The sequence below is a fragment of the Leucoraja erinacea genome, chromosome 15 (genome assembly GCF_028641065.1).
Source record: "Leucoraja erinacea ecotype New England chromosome 15, Leri_hhj_1, whole genome shotgun sequence".
Classification (NCBI taxonomy): Eukaryota; Metazoa; Chordata; class Chondrichthyes; order Rajiformes; family Rajidae; genus Leucoraja; species Leucoraja erinaceus.
The window spans coordinates 25,852,771-25,868,370 of NC_073391.1; the positions used below are offsets into that span (position 1 = coordinate 25,852,771).

The 15,600-nt window shown below is 40.0% G+C and overlaps 1 protein-coding gene across 4 annotated transcripts in view; it reads left to right on the top strand.

Moving 5' to 3' along the window:
- LOC129704064 (uncharacterized) overlaps window positions 1-15,346 on the top strand; it is a 231,227-nt gene extending 215,881 nt beyond the window's left edge. For 3 of the 4 annotated variants that reach the window (XM_055646934.1, XM_055646936.1, XM_055646935.1), the window contains 4 exons: window positions 1,143-1,320; window positions 4,673-4,741; window positions 9,142-9,235; window positions 10,571-15,346. In XM_055646934.1, the coding sequence (XP_055502909.1) occupies window positions 1,143-1,320; window positions 4,673-4,741; window positions 9,142-9,235; window positions 10,571-10,604 (375 nt within the window). In that variant the 3' untranslated portion in view covers window positions 10,605-15,346. Of the gene's footprint in view, window positions 1-1,142; window positions 1,321-4,672; window positions 4,742-9,141; window positions 9,236-10,570 lie in introns of those variants that run through there. The other variant, XM_055646937.1, reaches the window with a different exon arrangement.
- The last annotated feature ends 254 nt before the right edge of the window (window positions 15,347-15,600 follow it).

The window sequence follows — 15,600 nt, forward strand, 5'->3', positions numbered from 1 at the left end:
AGTTCTCCTTTAGTGTTCCAAATAAAAAGGAAAGTGTAAGTGAATAATTTTATCCAGTGCTCCTGGTGCAGAAATCACATCAATGAGTAAGTGTGATTTGCGCTCAGTTGAATTACTGAAGTAACATGAAACGTGGACATTTCCTGTCATTATTTTAAATTGCATTACACTGAAAAATACAGCATTGTGCAATTGAATTTTTGGAAGAATTACTTAAATATCCTGAGTGGGGCTGGAGCCCAAGTCTTTCACGTTCAATTAAAAGTGAACCCTCAACCAAGGCCAACACTTAACAATCAGTTGCATCTTTGCTAACATTAAATTAAAGCAGCATTTAGTTTCTTGTCAATAAAGATCTTCGCAAACGGTAGTGTGCACATTTAAAGCACTGTTTTATTTGACTGGAGAGTCAGAGTCAATGGCAGAATCTGAGTTTACGTTAGATTAGTTTATTATTGTCACTTGTACTGAGGTACTGTGGAAAGCCTTTGTTTGTATTCTATCCAGTCAAAGAAAAGACTATACATGATTACAATCAAGCCATCCACCATGCACAGATAAAGGATAAAGGGTACAACATTTAGTGCAAGATTAAGTCCGATCAAGTCCTATTAAAGGTAGTTCAGGACTCCTATGAGTTAGATCATAGGTCTGGACAAGACTGTCAGATTAACATCAGGTGTAGATCTCAAACAACAACCATATCCATCATTGTTTTTAAATGGGAAAATAGAATTAACAAGATCAGGGGAAGTGTTAATTTTTAGAACGAAAAATAAATTGTGTTTATAAATAAATTAGCAAAGCATTATCAGAAATAGGACTGTCAGATTCCAAAGGTCAGGCAGGGCAAAGGATTATGAAGAGCCTCTCTTAACTGCTAAGCTACCAGAACACCCCAGATTGTTTTGTTCAGCCTCATTTAATAATTAGCCCAGGCATTATCAAAGAATTTCAGAACATACTGAAAGAGCATGGATTCCAAAGCCAAGATAATTTGAATTGAAACAAAGTGGAGATTAAATGCAATTTAAGCATTTTAACACCTTAAATGAATAGAGTAATTTTTGTTTTAATTTGCACTTTAAAGCATGATTAATGAGATTTCATTATTTTATGAATACTACCTGTGCATTCCTCAGTTTGAAGCCAATCTTCTGCAGCATTCTGGAACTGAGCCTGGTTATCTAACAAGTGCAGAATTTGCACTGGCTATTGAAAAAATAGCACCACTCTGCAACACAAAAGTGAGCCAAGTCTTGGCTGAACAATCCATTGCCAACAAGCAAAGTGCTTCAATTTCACTATCGAATGCAGCGCGTATCCTGCAAAATCAATTTGCTGCTATCGTGCAATCGCTAACTTGTAAAATAATCACCGATGTTGGTTGTTAACTTTATGGATCTTTCATCTTTACACATGTCCTTCAGAATTACAATAAAGCAGTTCAGGAGAAATATTAATTGGTCTCAATTCTCAGTACAAAGATGTTTGACTGCCAGCTTCCCAAGCATTGTCTTGTAAATGGGTTTTGGGTATTCAGATTAATTAATGTACAACTGTCTGACTACTGGGAAATATTTCTTAAGTACAACAATAATTATTGCTCCCAGAAGCCCTTGTGGATTTTCTTAAATGATTCTACTTGGAAATGCGTGTATATTTTGAGAAATATGTTAATGTTCTTTCACAATAACAATTAGGAACAAAATTAAAACACTAAATCTCAGTGTGAAAAATATACATCTTCTAGATGCGCTGGGACACATCCTCAGTGATGTGATCTGGGGTCATCGGGTGTTTCGGGTCTCACAACATCAGACACCCTTGCCCAGGCGACCCAGCCAGGGTTGATCAGGCCCGACTTGCGTCCCAGCAGCAACCACCCACGGATCAGCCATCTTAATAACTACTCTGCAGGGGATGGGAGACTCTAGTGCGTGCAGGGACTGGGCTCTGTGGCGTGAGTCCTGGCCAGTCTTCTCCTGCGTCTCACCAGGTTCAAGGCCTGTGCGCTGCGCCTCTTTCTCCTTCTCCGAGCATTTCATTCTTGCCTGATGGATATTTAGGCCACGGTGGTTCATTAGGCCTTTCCATAGCTTTATTGGGTGTCTTTCTCATGAAAGACACAGACTGGGGTGCTAACCCAGCCTGTCCCGGCTGCTGTCTTTCCGTGCCGTCAACTGTCTCTCTAGGAGTCACCAAACTATTCTTGGTTGTCACCCAGTCTATTCCTAGATGCCACTGGCTGAGCCAGACTTCAGTGTGAAAAATATACATCTTCTAGTTGCGCTGGGATGCATCCTCAGTGATGTGACCTGGGGTCATTGGGTGTTTCGGGTCTCACAACATCAGACACCCTCACCCAGGCGACCCAGCCGGGGTTGATCAGTCAATAAGTAAGTCAATGAACTATTATCTGAGTGCTGATTTGTTATTTAATAGCAGATTGCAAAAGCCTGGTAAAGCCCTGGTTTATATTGATTGCTAGTGGTAAACTCAGATCTACCTTACAATAAGAGTTGCTAGCTATTGGTCAAAATCATCTCTGTAGACCAATGCTGTGAATACTGTGAATAATTGTAGACACAAGGAACTGCAGATGCTGGTTTACAACAAACAGAAAGACACAATGTGCTGGAGTAACTCAGCGGGTCAGACAGCGTCTATGGAGACAAGGATCGGTGACGTTTTGGTTGAGACCCTGGTTGAGACTTCACACAGGATGGTTTAGTTAGAAATCTAGCTTGTAGTGACCTGATCATGGATCAAGATGATTCACGTGAGTTCGAATCCCACCATGGTGGTTGGAGAATTCAAATTAAGGTGATGAGAAAGACAACTAGAATTTAAAATATCTGTAATAGTAGCCACTAAACAACCAGATTATTTGAAAAGCTAATTTGATTCACTCCTAGGCATGAAATCTATGATCTTAAACTGGCAATAGGAGATTCCGGACCCCATCTATGTGGTTTATCCTTAATTTGCCTCCACAACTCAGGGGCAACTAAGGATGGACATAAATGCTGGCATTGTCAATGATGTTCACACATTTTTAAAGAATACATAGAAACAAATCTTCTCCTAATGCTGAGGTCAGCTGATAACGTTTGAATCAGTTTTCAGTGAAGATGAATACTCTCTTGTGCATTAACAGTTGTACAAGATATTTTTGGGAACTAGCTTCGATCCAGATGCTGTTAAAATATAAATTGGCCAAAGCTGAGTCTGACACGCTTCCCTCACCCTTCCCCCTGGTCACTGGAGACGCCAGGAACAGACAGTCTCCTTTAAAGGACACCAGCTCCAAACTAGTCAAATAAAGATGATGGCCTCATATGCAGTGCTCCTGCACTCTGACCATCCTCCAGCTTCCCACCAGCCCCGCACCCCACCTCAATGAGTAATCTTCAAGTCTCCAGACCCCAATTCTGCCCTTAAGCTTCTCCTGCCCAGTTTCATAGGTTTGTCAGAAAGATGGACTCCCTTGGGAATCAGCTGCCAACATTGTGCTTTATGATTGGGGACTAGGTACCTGTGAGTTTGTGGCTCTGCTAAGATTAGTGGGAAGATCTTCCCTCAATGCAAGGCACATAAAACTCCATTGCAAGTCTACCATCCATTAAATGCAGGGATTGGTGGTTAGCCGGGATTAGCTGAATCAATCCCCAAAACCCCGAGAGACTAAGGTTGGGTTTCAATCAAATCGAATTAGTTCTTAAGCAAGAATCTTTATTGCGTACCACCCCCCACATATATGAACATCAACACAGGAATTTAAATTTGATCTTGCTCATATTTAATTTGCTCATATTTAGATCTGTATGCAGATACAAATGCAACTCCATTCTACAATGATTACTAAGCAGAGAGCTGGCACTGTTTGTGCACCATTGCACATTCCACTCTCAATGTGTATCTCAACACCAGCAACGTGCTCACATCATGTTTATTCGCATACAAAAAATTAGACATGTGATCGGCCAGCTTTCTACCACCAATCAGCTCCATTGGGGAGCCAAATATAAGATATAAAAAACTTAAAGCTGTGTCCTACATCCTTCCTGTACTTTTAGCTTAATTCCCATCATGAAGTCAATGGAATAATTTTAGAGGAAGAAAATAATAATGGACACAGATGGCGAGAAGCTGTTAATGCCATTGGTCATCTACCCAAGATTATCAATAACCAAGGTTATTAAATACAAACAGCACAAAATGGACAAATTGGAATCCTTCATGAGTGAATTCCCAGATTCCCTAAATATTAATTCACAACCTAAATAATCTTGCATTGTCAACTTGACCTGAGCGAGTAAGTGTTATAAATTGAAAATCAGTATATGTGCATTGGGATTGGAAAGTTGGATTTAAAAAATGGAATTACTAAAATTTCACAGCATTTTAGCCAGCTCTCTAGACCTGGAATACACAAGTAACGCAGCAGGAGCAATGAAGAAAGATCAAGCACAACAATCCATCAGATATGGTCATTACTTTCACAGGGAACGTTTGGGATTCCTTTGTACGCCACTTTGATAACCAGAGATAAAAGAGGAACAATACTTTGCTTTAGTCTCGTGGCTTCCTGTATATATTCAACATAGAAGTATGCTAATATTACTTTTTTATTGGTGCATATTTAATTTTCTTAACAATGATCCACCAGAGATTACAGCATACTTGATTCTGCTACAGCAAATAGATCAGCATCAAGAACAGTTACAGACTAAACCAGGTAAGGGCAACAGTGATTTATTGTGGGAGGTAAAAGACATGATTGTACTGTGCACATTTCTATCCTCTCCCTTCTGCTGTGGGAAAAAAATGACTTTGGGTAGTAGATAATTTGAAGCAGATGACATTAGTTTGGCCACCATTCCAGAAAAGAAATCCGGAGAGATAATTACCAGTTGATTAGATGTCATCCATTTATGTTATCACCAGTTAACAAAGCTACCAACACTAGGTCTTATTGGGGTACAGATTCTGATGGATCCGAAATATCCCAATGTTCTTTGCATGACTCTTGTGGTAACAGCAAAGAGCGCTGCCAGCAATTGCCAGATCATTTTTACATTTATTAAACAGGGTCACTAGGTAACTAGGATGAGAACACCCATTGTATGATGAGCAAAGTCACTTTAAGAAACAATAAATTAAATTATTAAATAAAAATATTAAGAATAATAGAATACACACAAGAAGCTATATTTCATTTTAATGATAAAGAAAAATTTGACTGCATGAAAATAATACTTTTATACACCAAAATTAAGTAATATCAAAAAGAACAGTACAACATAACTACAAGGTAATCCTCACTATAGAATCATAGAAACAGTTCTCTGGCCACTGGCATCAGTGTTCCAACATGTTTCAATCATCCAACTCAGGTCCCGTTCAGCCTTCTCCTGAAAACCCCCTGATCCCCTAGACAACCCACTACAGAACTATTTCTGGCAAACTGCCTTCCAACCTCTCAGCACGCGGTGGTCCTCCTGAAAAATGTAACCTAGACCCCACTACAGACCTATTTCCAAACTGCTTTCCTTATCTGCACCAAAATTCCATCCTGGAAAGTTTCCAATCAGGTTTCTGGGCCCACCACAGCACAGAGTCTACCTTGTTGAAGGTACACAACGACCTCCTTCTCACCATTGACTCCGGCGACTGTGCTATCCTGCTCCTTCTCGACCTCAGTGCAGCGTTTGATACAGTGGACCATACCATCCTAATTGACCGTCTCCGGTACGGGGTTGGTGTTGATGGCACTGCCCTGAGCTGGTTCGTTTCCTACCTAAAAAAATCAGGAGTTTCTCTACCAACATAGGCAATTCTTTCTCTTCCCCAGCTAGCCTTTTCTGCAGGGTTCCACAAGGCTCCATTCTAGGCCCTATTCTCTTCTCTCTCTACATGTTCCCCCTTGGCCAAGTCATTCAAAGGCATGGCATTTCTTTCCACTGCTATGCAGATGATACACAGTTCTATCTCTCCCTGAAACCCAACAACCGGTCTAAATTAAACAGCCTCATGCACTGTCTTGATGATTTAAAATAATGGATGGCTCAGAACTTCCTCCAACTTAACGAGAGCAAGTCTAAGATCATCCTACTCGGCCCCTCCGACCCCATCAAAACGATAACAGGCAGCCTTGGAAGCCTAACCTCCTTAGTCAACCCACACGTCAAAAACCTTGGGGTGATATTTGACTGCATTAAAGTTTGACAAGCAAGTCAACTCTGTGGTAAAAGCTGGTTTCTTACAGCTTCGTACAATAGCTAAAATCAAATAATTCCTCAAATTCGACGACCTTGAAAAAAATCATCCACGCATTCATCTTTTCCCGCCTTGACTACTGCAACTCCCTATACACTGGCATCAGCCAATCATCTCTGTCCCGTCTGCAATTTGTCCAAAACGTCGCAGCAAGAACTCTGGCGGGTACCCGTAAAAGGGACCACATCACCCTGATCCTGGCCTCTGTCCACTGGCAAGCTCCTCTTATTTGTTTACCCCACCGCCCATATCTAAAATCTTCTAACCAACCATTCTACCTCCAGGTCCTTCAGGTCGGCTGACTTGGGGCTACTGACTATCCCGTGGTCTAGGTTTAAGCTCAGGGGTGACTACGCTTTTGCGGTTGCAGCACCTAAACTGCGGAATAGCATCCCGCTCCTCATCTGAACTGCCCACACCATCAACTCCTTTAAGTCACGACTCAAAACCTATTTCTACTCCCAAGCGATTTTGAGCCCCTCTGATGGGGCACTGTAAACAGTTTATGTATGTATTGTTGGGTCTGTGTACTGTTGTATTTATCAAATTGGTACTTGCACTGATGTGAAGCACTTTGTTCAACGTGAGTTGTTTTTAAACGTGCTATACAAAAACATTTATTATTATTATTATTTATTATTATTATTATTATTATTATTATTATTATTAGCCTAGGACATGTATGCTATTAAGGATCATGCCATTAACTGTATAATTTCCCATAACATTTGACCTCCTAGAGCACATCATCTCATACTTTACCACATTAAACTCCATTTGCCATTTCTCTGCCCATACTCGGACTGATTTATATGTTGCTGTATCCTTTGACATCCTTCTTCACTGTATGTTATTCCACAGATTTTTGTGTTATCTGCAAACTTACCAACCAACTTATTTATATTTCCACACAGTACTGTACTTTTATGGATCAGCTCGCTTTAACATCCTTTGGTTTTTTTTGGTAAACTTATGATCAGCCCAGTTAGAAATGCTTGCATCTAATTGGCTAATAACTAATTTGTTGCTATTCTTAAATGTTTTTTTCCTGCAACATCTAATTCCTATTTATATAAACTGGAGGTCAGAGAAAATTATTTAAATCGATAGCCGTCTTCCAGTGCAGAATCTGTGGGGTTTGCATGTTCTCCCGGTGTCTCTAAGGATTTGTTCCGAGTTTTCCAGTTTCCTTTCACACCTGAAAGGTGGGCAGGTTAGTAAATTAATTGCCCACAGTATAAATGGATGGTAGGAGAATTGTGCCGTTGATAATGAGCATGTGTGACAGAAAATATTATAGGGGAATAAATGGGAAGAGAATTGCTCTGGGGGCCAGCATAGACTCAGTAGGCCGAATGGCTTCTTTCTGTATCATAAGAAAATATTAAATATGACACACTGCCTCCCCTCTCTCCAGCCTAACGCAATGTAGTTGAAAATGGATTTTCAAGCAATACAAACAAAATGGTTCATCTCATAAATATTTAATTAAGAAGGCTTAAATACTTATGCAGCAATTAATACCAACAGTTCTTGTAAGTTATCTACCGTGCATTGTGGCACCACTGCAGATAGAATCCTAGCTACACCAACCAACATCTTCCCTGTGTCGTAAGATCAGAAGCAGGAATTTTCATTGATGATTGTGCTGTGTTCCGTCCCATTCACAACTTTTGAACATCTTTACATATCTTTCATTCATTGTTCGTTATCTCTCTACGTCATCGTCTACATCTCTCGTTTCCCTTTCCCCTGACTAGGCTGAAGATGGGTCTCGACCCGAAACATCACCCATTCCTTCTCTCCTGAGATGCTGCCTGTCCAGCTGAGTTACTCCAGCTATTTGTGTCTATCCTCCTTATATCATGAAGTAGTCTAGTCTGGGTGCAATAAGACCTGATCAGGTGCTAAGCCGATTGTGTTACACAAGTGCCATGCAATGCAATGCAAACCAGAAAAAGATGTTCAATCACATAGTCAATGGTGAATTAACCATACCAAAATCCCGGAGGATTGAGAAGGAGGGGCATGACCAGAAACCTAACTGAGTCAGCCCGATTATTTATCAAATCCAATTCTCCCATTTACAATCAGTCTGAAGGCTAGTCCTAACCTGAAACGTTAGCTATCCATGGTAGTCCAGAGTTGTAGCTTGACCCGCTGAGTTACTCCAGCACTTTGTGTTCACAGCATTATAAAAACTGTGGCCCCAGGAGTAGTCTGGAGATATTTGGTAGTCTTTGGCGAGCACCTCACTTCCTCACAGCCAAATTTTTCATCACCTACGAAGTGCTTATCAGGTGGAATTCTCTGCATATTCTCAAATAAATGCAGCTCCACATACAAGAAAGCCAACATCACATAGGTCATGCAATCCATTGGAATGTCACTCCATTCTCATCTTTAACCATTTAATCCCTTGCGACAATAGTAGCAAGTAGTTGCATCGTGTACCACCAACCTATAGAAGGACCAGGGTGGGAACACTGCCACACAAGCACCACACTCAGTCACACACCATCTTGATTTGGGAATGTATTATTTTCTTTACTTTTGCGGAGACAAAATCCTGGAACTCAACTTTGCACAGTATAATGCACTTGATGTAAAGTGGTTCGAAGGCAAATGCTCATCACCACCTTTTCAAGGCCCCTCACAATGGGCAATATCTACTTGTAAGTTACTGGATAGAGGAGTCTTTCCAGTGATATCCAGATGCCTTGAATGACTGAGAAACAATTGACGGACTGTTTTCAAGCAATTGCAATGGGTAATAACTATCTCTAGGTTGCTGGAAGTGTCTTTCCAGTGATATCCAGATGTCGTGAATGAGTAAAACACATATTATCCTCCCTGCAGAACGGTCCTTGGAATCGACCAGAGAAGTTGTGCCAGAAGATGGACATCTCATTACCATGTCCAGCTTAAAACTACTGGCCAATAACATAGCCAGGTAGACTATTTTAAACTGTATGACACATCAGCAAATATCATATTATAAATCTGATATGATTCTATACATATTAATATGTTTAGTTATTATTTACCTACACATGTTATTAATAATAGGATGGAATTAGTCCCTCACAAGACCGCCATCAACTCAGATACCATCCCAGTGGAGGTCATAACAGGTCATAACCTATCCTGCATGTGACTGTCCTACCAGGTCGCTGGTCGGTGGGGACTCGGTGGGCCAAAGGGCCTGTTTCCACGCTGTGTCTCTAAAGCCTAAATTGTAGAGTCTGGTCAGCCCAGACAGCAACTCTACTCCCACACCCACTGATCTTCCTTCTCCCAATACCCTGATCTTGCATCAGTCCAGCAGGTCTACGATCTAACCCCAGGCCAGTATCCACCATATTCCTATCATTTAATGTGGCTACTAGAATCACCACCACACAGCCTGTCACCTGATGGCCAGCTCTACTTTGACCCCAGTTCCAATTGGGAGTAACTACAACTTTTCCCTCCTGATCCACAGTTACACACTCAAGGGCTTGTCCGACTTGGACGACCTAATCCACGAGTTCTGGCGAGTTTGCCCTCAACTCATACTCGCAGCATGATCGACACGAGGTCGTAGGAGGCCTTTGTAACTCTCCTTCATGCGCGAGAGTGGTCTCCGCGTACTCGAGGCCTCAGCTAGGTTGCGGCATTTTTTTCAATATGTTAAAAAAATGCCCACGAGAAAAAAAAAGGTCGCCATGGAAAAAATCGATACTTTTTTTACTCGTAGGTTTATCCATAGTAGGTTGTAGTAGGTCGTAGGAGGTCAGCATTTTAGTCATAGGTAATCGAGGGTAGTCGAAGGTAGTCAAAGGTAGTCGTAGATAGTCTTCATCATAGTCGAAGGGAGGTCGAAGGAGATCGAAGGAGGTCGTTTTCACTCTCCACTATTCGGTGTCCAATTTTCCCGAAGTTAGTCGTAGCTAGTCGAAGCTGGTCTTCAACATAGTCTACGGAGGTCGAAGGAGGTCTTCTACATAGTCGAAGGAGGTCTTCAACATATCATTTTTTCAAACTCTTCTAAACTCGCCAATTAGGTCGCCCAAGTGGGACAGGCCCTTTACACCAGAAGATGTTACAAAACTACTCAGTATGGCCTTAATGGCTTGGTGCTAGAATTTCTAGACCAGTGGCAGTGTGTTCAAAGATCCACACATTACAACTGTCTCATTGGATCAAACAAAGGGCTTTGATCAATGGACACAATTATTCTACAATTTGAATCTAAAATACAAATGAACATCTTGGAGCATATGTTAAGAGCTTACTTTTTTTTTAGGATGAAGAAGATAAAATTGGCAAAAGTACGCTAAAATCTAACAGAAAAAGGACTCTTCAAGAAGGATTTGATTTTTTAAAATCAGCTCTTTTCGACTCCACTTGTGAAAAACTGAATGTACATTGAAATTTATATTTTAATTTAGTACTTTGTCCTTTTATTCCATGTGGTTTAAACCAAGATAGTTGTTTTACAGTCATGTTTATATTTTAAAATTCATTAGTTGATCAGTTATAGGAGCATAATTAGATCATTCAGCCAATCGAGTCAACTCCGCCATTCAATCATGGCTGTGCTATTTTTTCCTCTCAATCCCATTCTTCTGCTTTCTCCCCATATCCTTTGTCACCCTTACTAATCAAGAACCTGTCAAGCTCTGACTTGGCCTCCATAGTCATCTGTGACAATAAACTCCTAGGATCATTTTAAACATACATTTCTTAACAGTTTATTCCGAATCTCAAACATTTTGGGAGTGATTTGTGAATTTCTTATGAAATTGATAATGCGGGGGTCATCTGTACCTCTAATTATTTGTTATTATTCAGGAACATATCAAGTGTAAATTGATTGATTGAATTGATTGAAAGATCATAAGATCATATGGGATAGGTGCAGAATTAGGCCATTCAGCCCATCAAATCTACTCTGCCATTCAATCATGGCTGATGGATCTCTCCCTCCTAACTCAATTCTCCTACCCTCCCCATAACCTCTGACACCTGTACTAATCAAGAATCTATCTATCTCCGCCATGAAAATATGCACTCACTTGCCCTCCACAGCCTTATGTGGCAAATAATTCTAGATTCACCACCTGCTAACTAAAGACATTTCTCCTCATCTCCTTCCTAAACGAATGTCCTTTAATTCCGAGGCTATGACCCCTAGTTCTAGACTCTCCCACTAGATACAGCATGGAAACAGTTCCTTCAGCCCACCGAGTCCACACTGACAATCAATCACCTGTTCATACTAGTTCCATGTTATCCCAGTTTTGCATTCACTCTCTACACTCGAGGGGTAATTTGCAGAGGGCAATTAACCTACAAACTCAAACTACTTTGGGATGTGGGAAGAAACTAGAGTTCCTGGAGGAAATACATGTGGTCACAGGAAGAACGTGCAAACTCCACACAGACGGCACCCGAGGTCAGGATCGAACCTGATGTCGCTGGCGCTGTGAGGTAGTGGTCCTACCAGCTGTGTCACTGTGCTTTCCATCTTATGAAGATCCTATCCTTATGAAGATTCCGGACGTTATAATGCTAAAATCCATTGGCAAGTTGGAGTTTCAGTTAAAGTTTTATCAAGGACAGGACAGGACCAGTGTTGTAGGTAAACAATAGTCAGGGCTAATAATTAGTAAGTAGAGATGTGGATTGTGGTAATGTGGTGACAGGAAACCGCATTCAAAGCCGAACAGGAATTTCATTGATTGTGCGTGCATCCATCATTGTAACAGAAATTCAGATCTACTGATCACAAAATTTAGATTTGTGGATAATCATCCCATTCTGTTTGTGACCTAATTAAGTCTTTCTGAGTTCCATTCTGTAATTAAGACCTCAAGTTACTATTTATTACGTTTCTGAGTAATCTTGTCATCTGTGAATATAAAAAATGTACAAAAGTCACATTAGACAGGTCAGCGTTTGCTGGCCTCCTGGTGTGCAAGCACCAATTTAATAAATCACCCATTACTGCAAACACCAACTCCGCGTGGCCATACTATTTTTGCCCCTACACTCTAATAGCTCAATAGTAACCAGACCAATAATGACCATACACATGCAATACTATAATGCATAACAGTAATGAATGGTTCCATTTAAAATTGGTACGTTGTGTTGGGACTGATCTATTGCCAAATAGCAGTGAAGTCTGTGCAAAGGGATTTAATGCTGAGGCTTTATAAGGCACTGGTCAAATCCTGCTTGGAGTATTGTGAGAAGTTTGGGGCCCGGTGACTGAGGAATGATGTGTTGGCATTGGAGTAGGTCCAGAGGAGGTTTACGAGAATAATCCCAGGAATTATATGGGTTGACATATGATGAGCATTTGATGGCACTGGGTCTATACTCACTGAAGTTTAGAAGGATGAGGGGGCACTTCATTGAAACATACTGAGTAGTGAAAGGCCTGGATAGATTGAATGTGGGGAGGACCACAGGACCAGAGGCCATAGCCTCAGAATAAAAATACATAACTTTAGAAAGGAGATGAGGGGAATATATTTAGGCAGAGGGTGGTGAATCTGTGGAATTCATTGCCACAGACGGCTGTAGAAGCCAAGTCAATGGATATTTTTAAGGCGGAGATCGACAGATTCTTGATTAGTACGGGTACAAGTGGTTATGGGGAGAAGGCAGGAGTATGCGGTTGAGAGGGAAAGATAGATCAGCCATGATTGAATGGCGGAGTAGACTTGATGGGCCAAATGGCCTCATTCTGCTCCAATAATTTATGAACTTATGAACAAGAGTGTAAACCCAGATAGTCCATTCTCTGCTGATATTAGTGAACCCTGTCGTCATGGGGGGTTCAATGGCATATGTTATTTGATAGGACAGCATGTTGCCACTGGCACTAGTAAACAGCCACACATAAATATATAACTGATTATACTCTGAATGTTTTGTGTAATGGGCAAATTTTCCATGATTATTGCGACTATTGTTTTTAATTATATTTTAATTACAGTGATTTAATTAGATGTTAAAACAAATGGAGTTTTAGTACAAAGAAATCCTATATATTTTTCTTCAACAAAAAATCTTTGATTTATGAGGCATTAGCTGTATATATCTTTCCTATGAAGAACGACTGATGTAATTGACTCTTAATTAATAATTAAGAAATCACTATACCTCAGAAAACTAAAGCAATTCAAGTCTTCCATTCTTAATCATTTCTGTATTAACACTGATTTATAAGAATCGCTAAATAAATATCTGCATCCACTGAATGTCTTACCAGTTATAATATTTAGTATTCAGTGTGAATAGGGCAAACTGTGACATGATTAACATTTTTCATTCTAATGAAAATTAAATATACTCTTTCTGATAAATGAAATGTCATTTCGAAAGGTCACTTAAACCAAATTAGACTGAAGATCAAACCTATCTGCCAATGTATAACATTATTTTGAGATCCATTTACTCACCTTTATATTGAAAGCTCTGATAATTATAGGTTATCCCAATGTTCCAGCAGGGTTTTTCTTTAAATGTTATATCAGACTGAGAGGGAGATGAGATGATTTGGATGAAGTTTGCAAAAGCAACCATTTCAAAAGCTGCTTTGGGCATTTTATATTTTATTTTATCTCGGTGGGGAATGGACTGTCGGAGATGGTCGGGATGAACTGTGGGAGATGTTGGGATTGAACTGTGATTGGAATGTTTCCTCATTTGCCAGTCCAGTACGTTGGAGATCTTTGCCTATGTTACAGAACACACAGGAACAATAACCTGTCAGTTCTTGTCACTGCCTTTAAACTTTTCCGACAATGACTTGCTCTTGCTTCCTGAACAAACCTAGATTTCTCCCGTCACCTCATAACTTGTAACGTGATATGAAACAAAAGATGGAACTGAAAAATTATATCTTATCCCATTTTACTTGCTTTAGAACAGCCAATTTTTTTTCGATTATCCCTCTACAATCAGTCTGAAGAAGGGTCTTGACCTGAAATGTCACCTATTCACGTTCTCAGAGACACTTCCTGACCCACTGAGTTACTCCAGCAATCTGTGTCTTTTTGTGCATTAACCAGCATCTGCAGCACCTTCTTTCTACATTTCATGCAGGGTGATGAACCCAATGATGAACACAGAAGGAACCCAATGGGATGACTACATTTGACAGCTAGTTTATATCTGGATCTGTTATTGCCAGTCGTATCTTAGAAAACTGATTCGCAAATTGCTTTTATGCCCAAGTGATAACTCTAACCTTTGCTGCCACAAAGCAGTTTTCCCATCTTCTGTTTGGATTATCAATCTGCTGAATCTCTTTGAGATGATATAAATGTTGTATTTTGTATTCTCTTTACTATCTATGTATAAGCTCTCACACAATCACTTACACAAGTTCAGCATCAAGTTATCAAATAACCTTCTTGTTATTTTTGGTTACAAACAGCAGTTTTAAGGTTAAGAAACAAACCTTAATTATAACCAAGGGCCAGGTAGTGTTCAGGGGAGTTGACCTTTCACAGAGTGCAGTTGTTAAAAGGGTTGCATTGTTGTACTGAACACATTTATCCCATACTGGCAATATAGATCTATGATTACCTGTCTTCTTATCTACAATATGTATGCATTTGCACATTTACTAATCATCATTCTTTAATAGTTCAATCTAACTGTGAAGTTACATTATTTTATTTGTCATTTATCTCAGGATTTGAATCGTATGCAAATTACAATATTTTCTAACCATTTAATTTCCAAATATTAATCTATTCCAGTCCTTTATACAGTTTGACAAGAAAGGCTGTGTAATACAGAGAAATCTGGAACCTCTAGCTCACTTTGGAAATGTTTAACTCTTCCACTATTTTTGCAACCTCTTTTTTGTTTGACATTTCATAAGTGTCACAGAGTAATGGGGGTCATTCAGCATGGAAACAGGCCATTCTACCCACCATGTTCATGATCACCCCCCTACAATCTACCGCCATCATTTCATGTTTCATATATCTTGTGTTTTATGATTGTTGGCAGATCAATTTCCCTCCTGGGATAAATAAAATTCTATCATATCGTATTGTATCGTATTGTATGTTCATGCCAACCATTGTACTTAAATCCATTAGTTTGGTTTCCGCCACTTGATGACTTGCTTTGTAAAAACAAGGAACTGCAGATGCTGTTTTACAAAAAAAAGACACAGAGTGCTGGGGTAACTCAGCGGGTCAGGCAGCATATCTGGAGAACATGGAGAGGTGACATTTCTGATTGATACCTTTCTTCAAATTCAAGAAGTCTAACATTCAATCTGAAGAAGGGTCCCAACCTGAA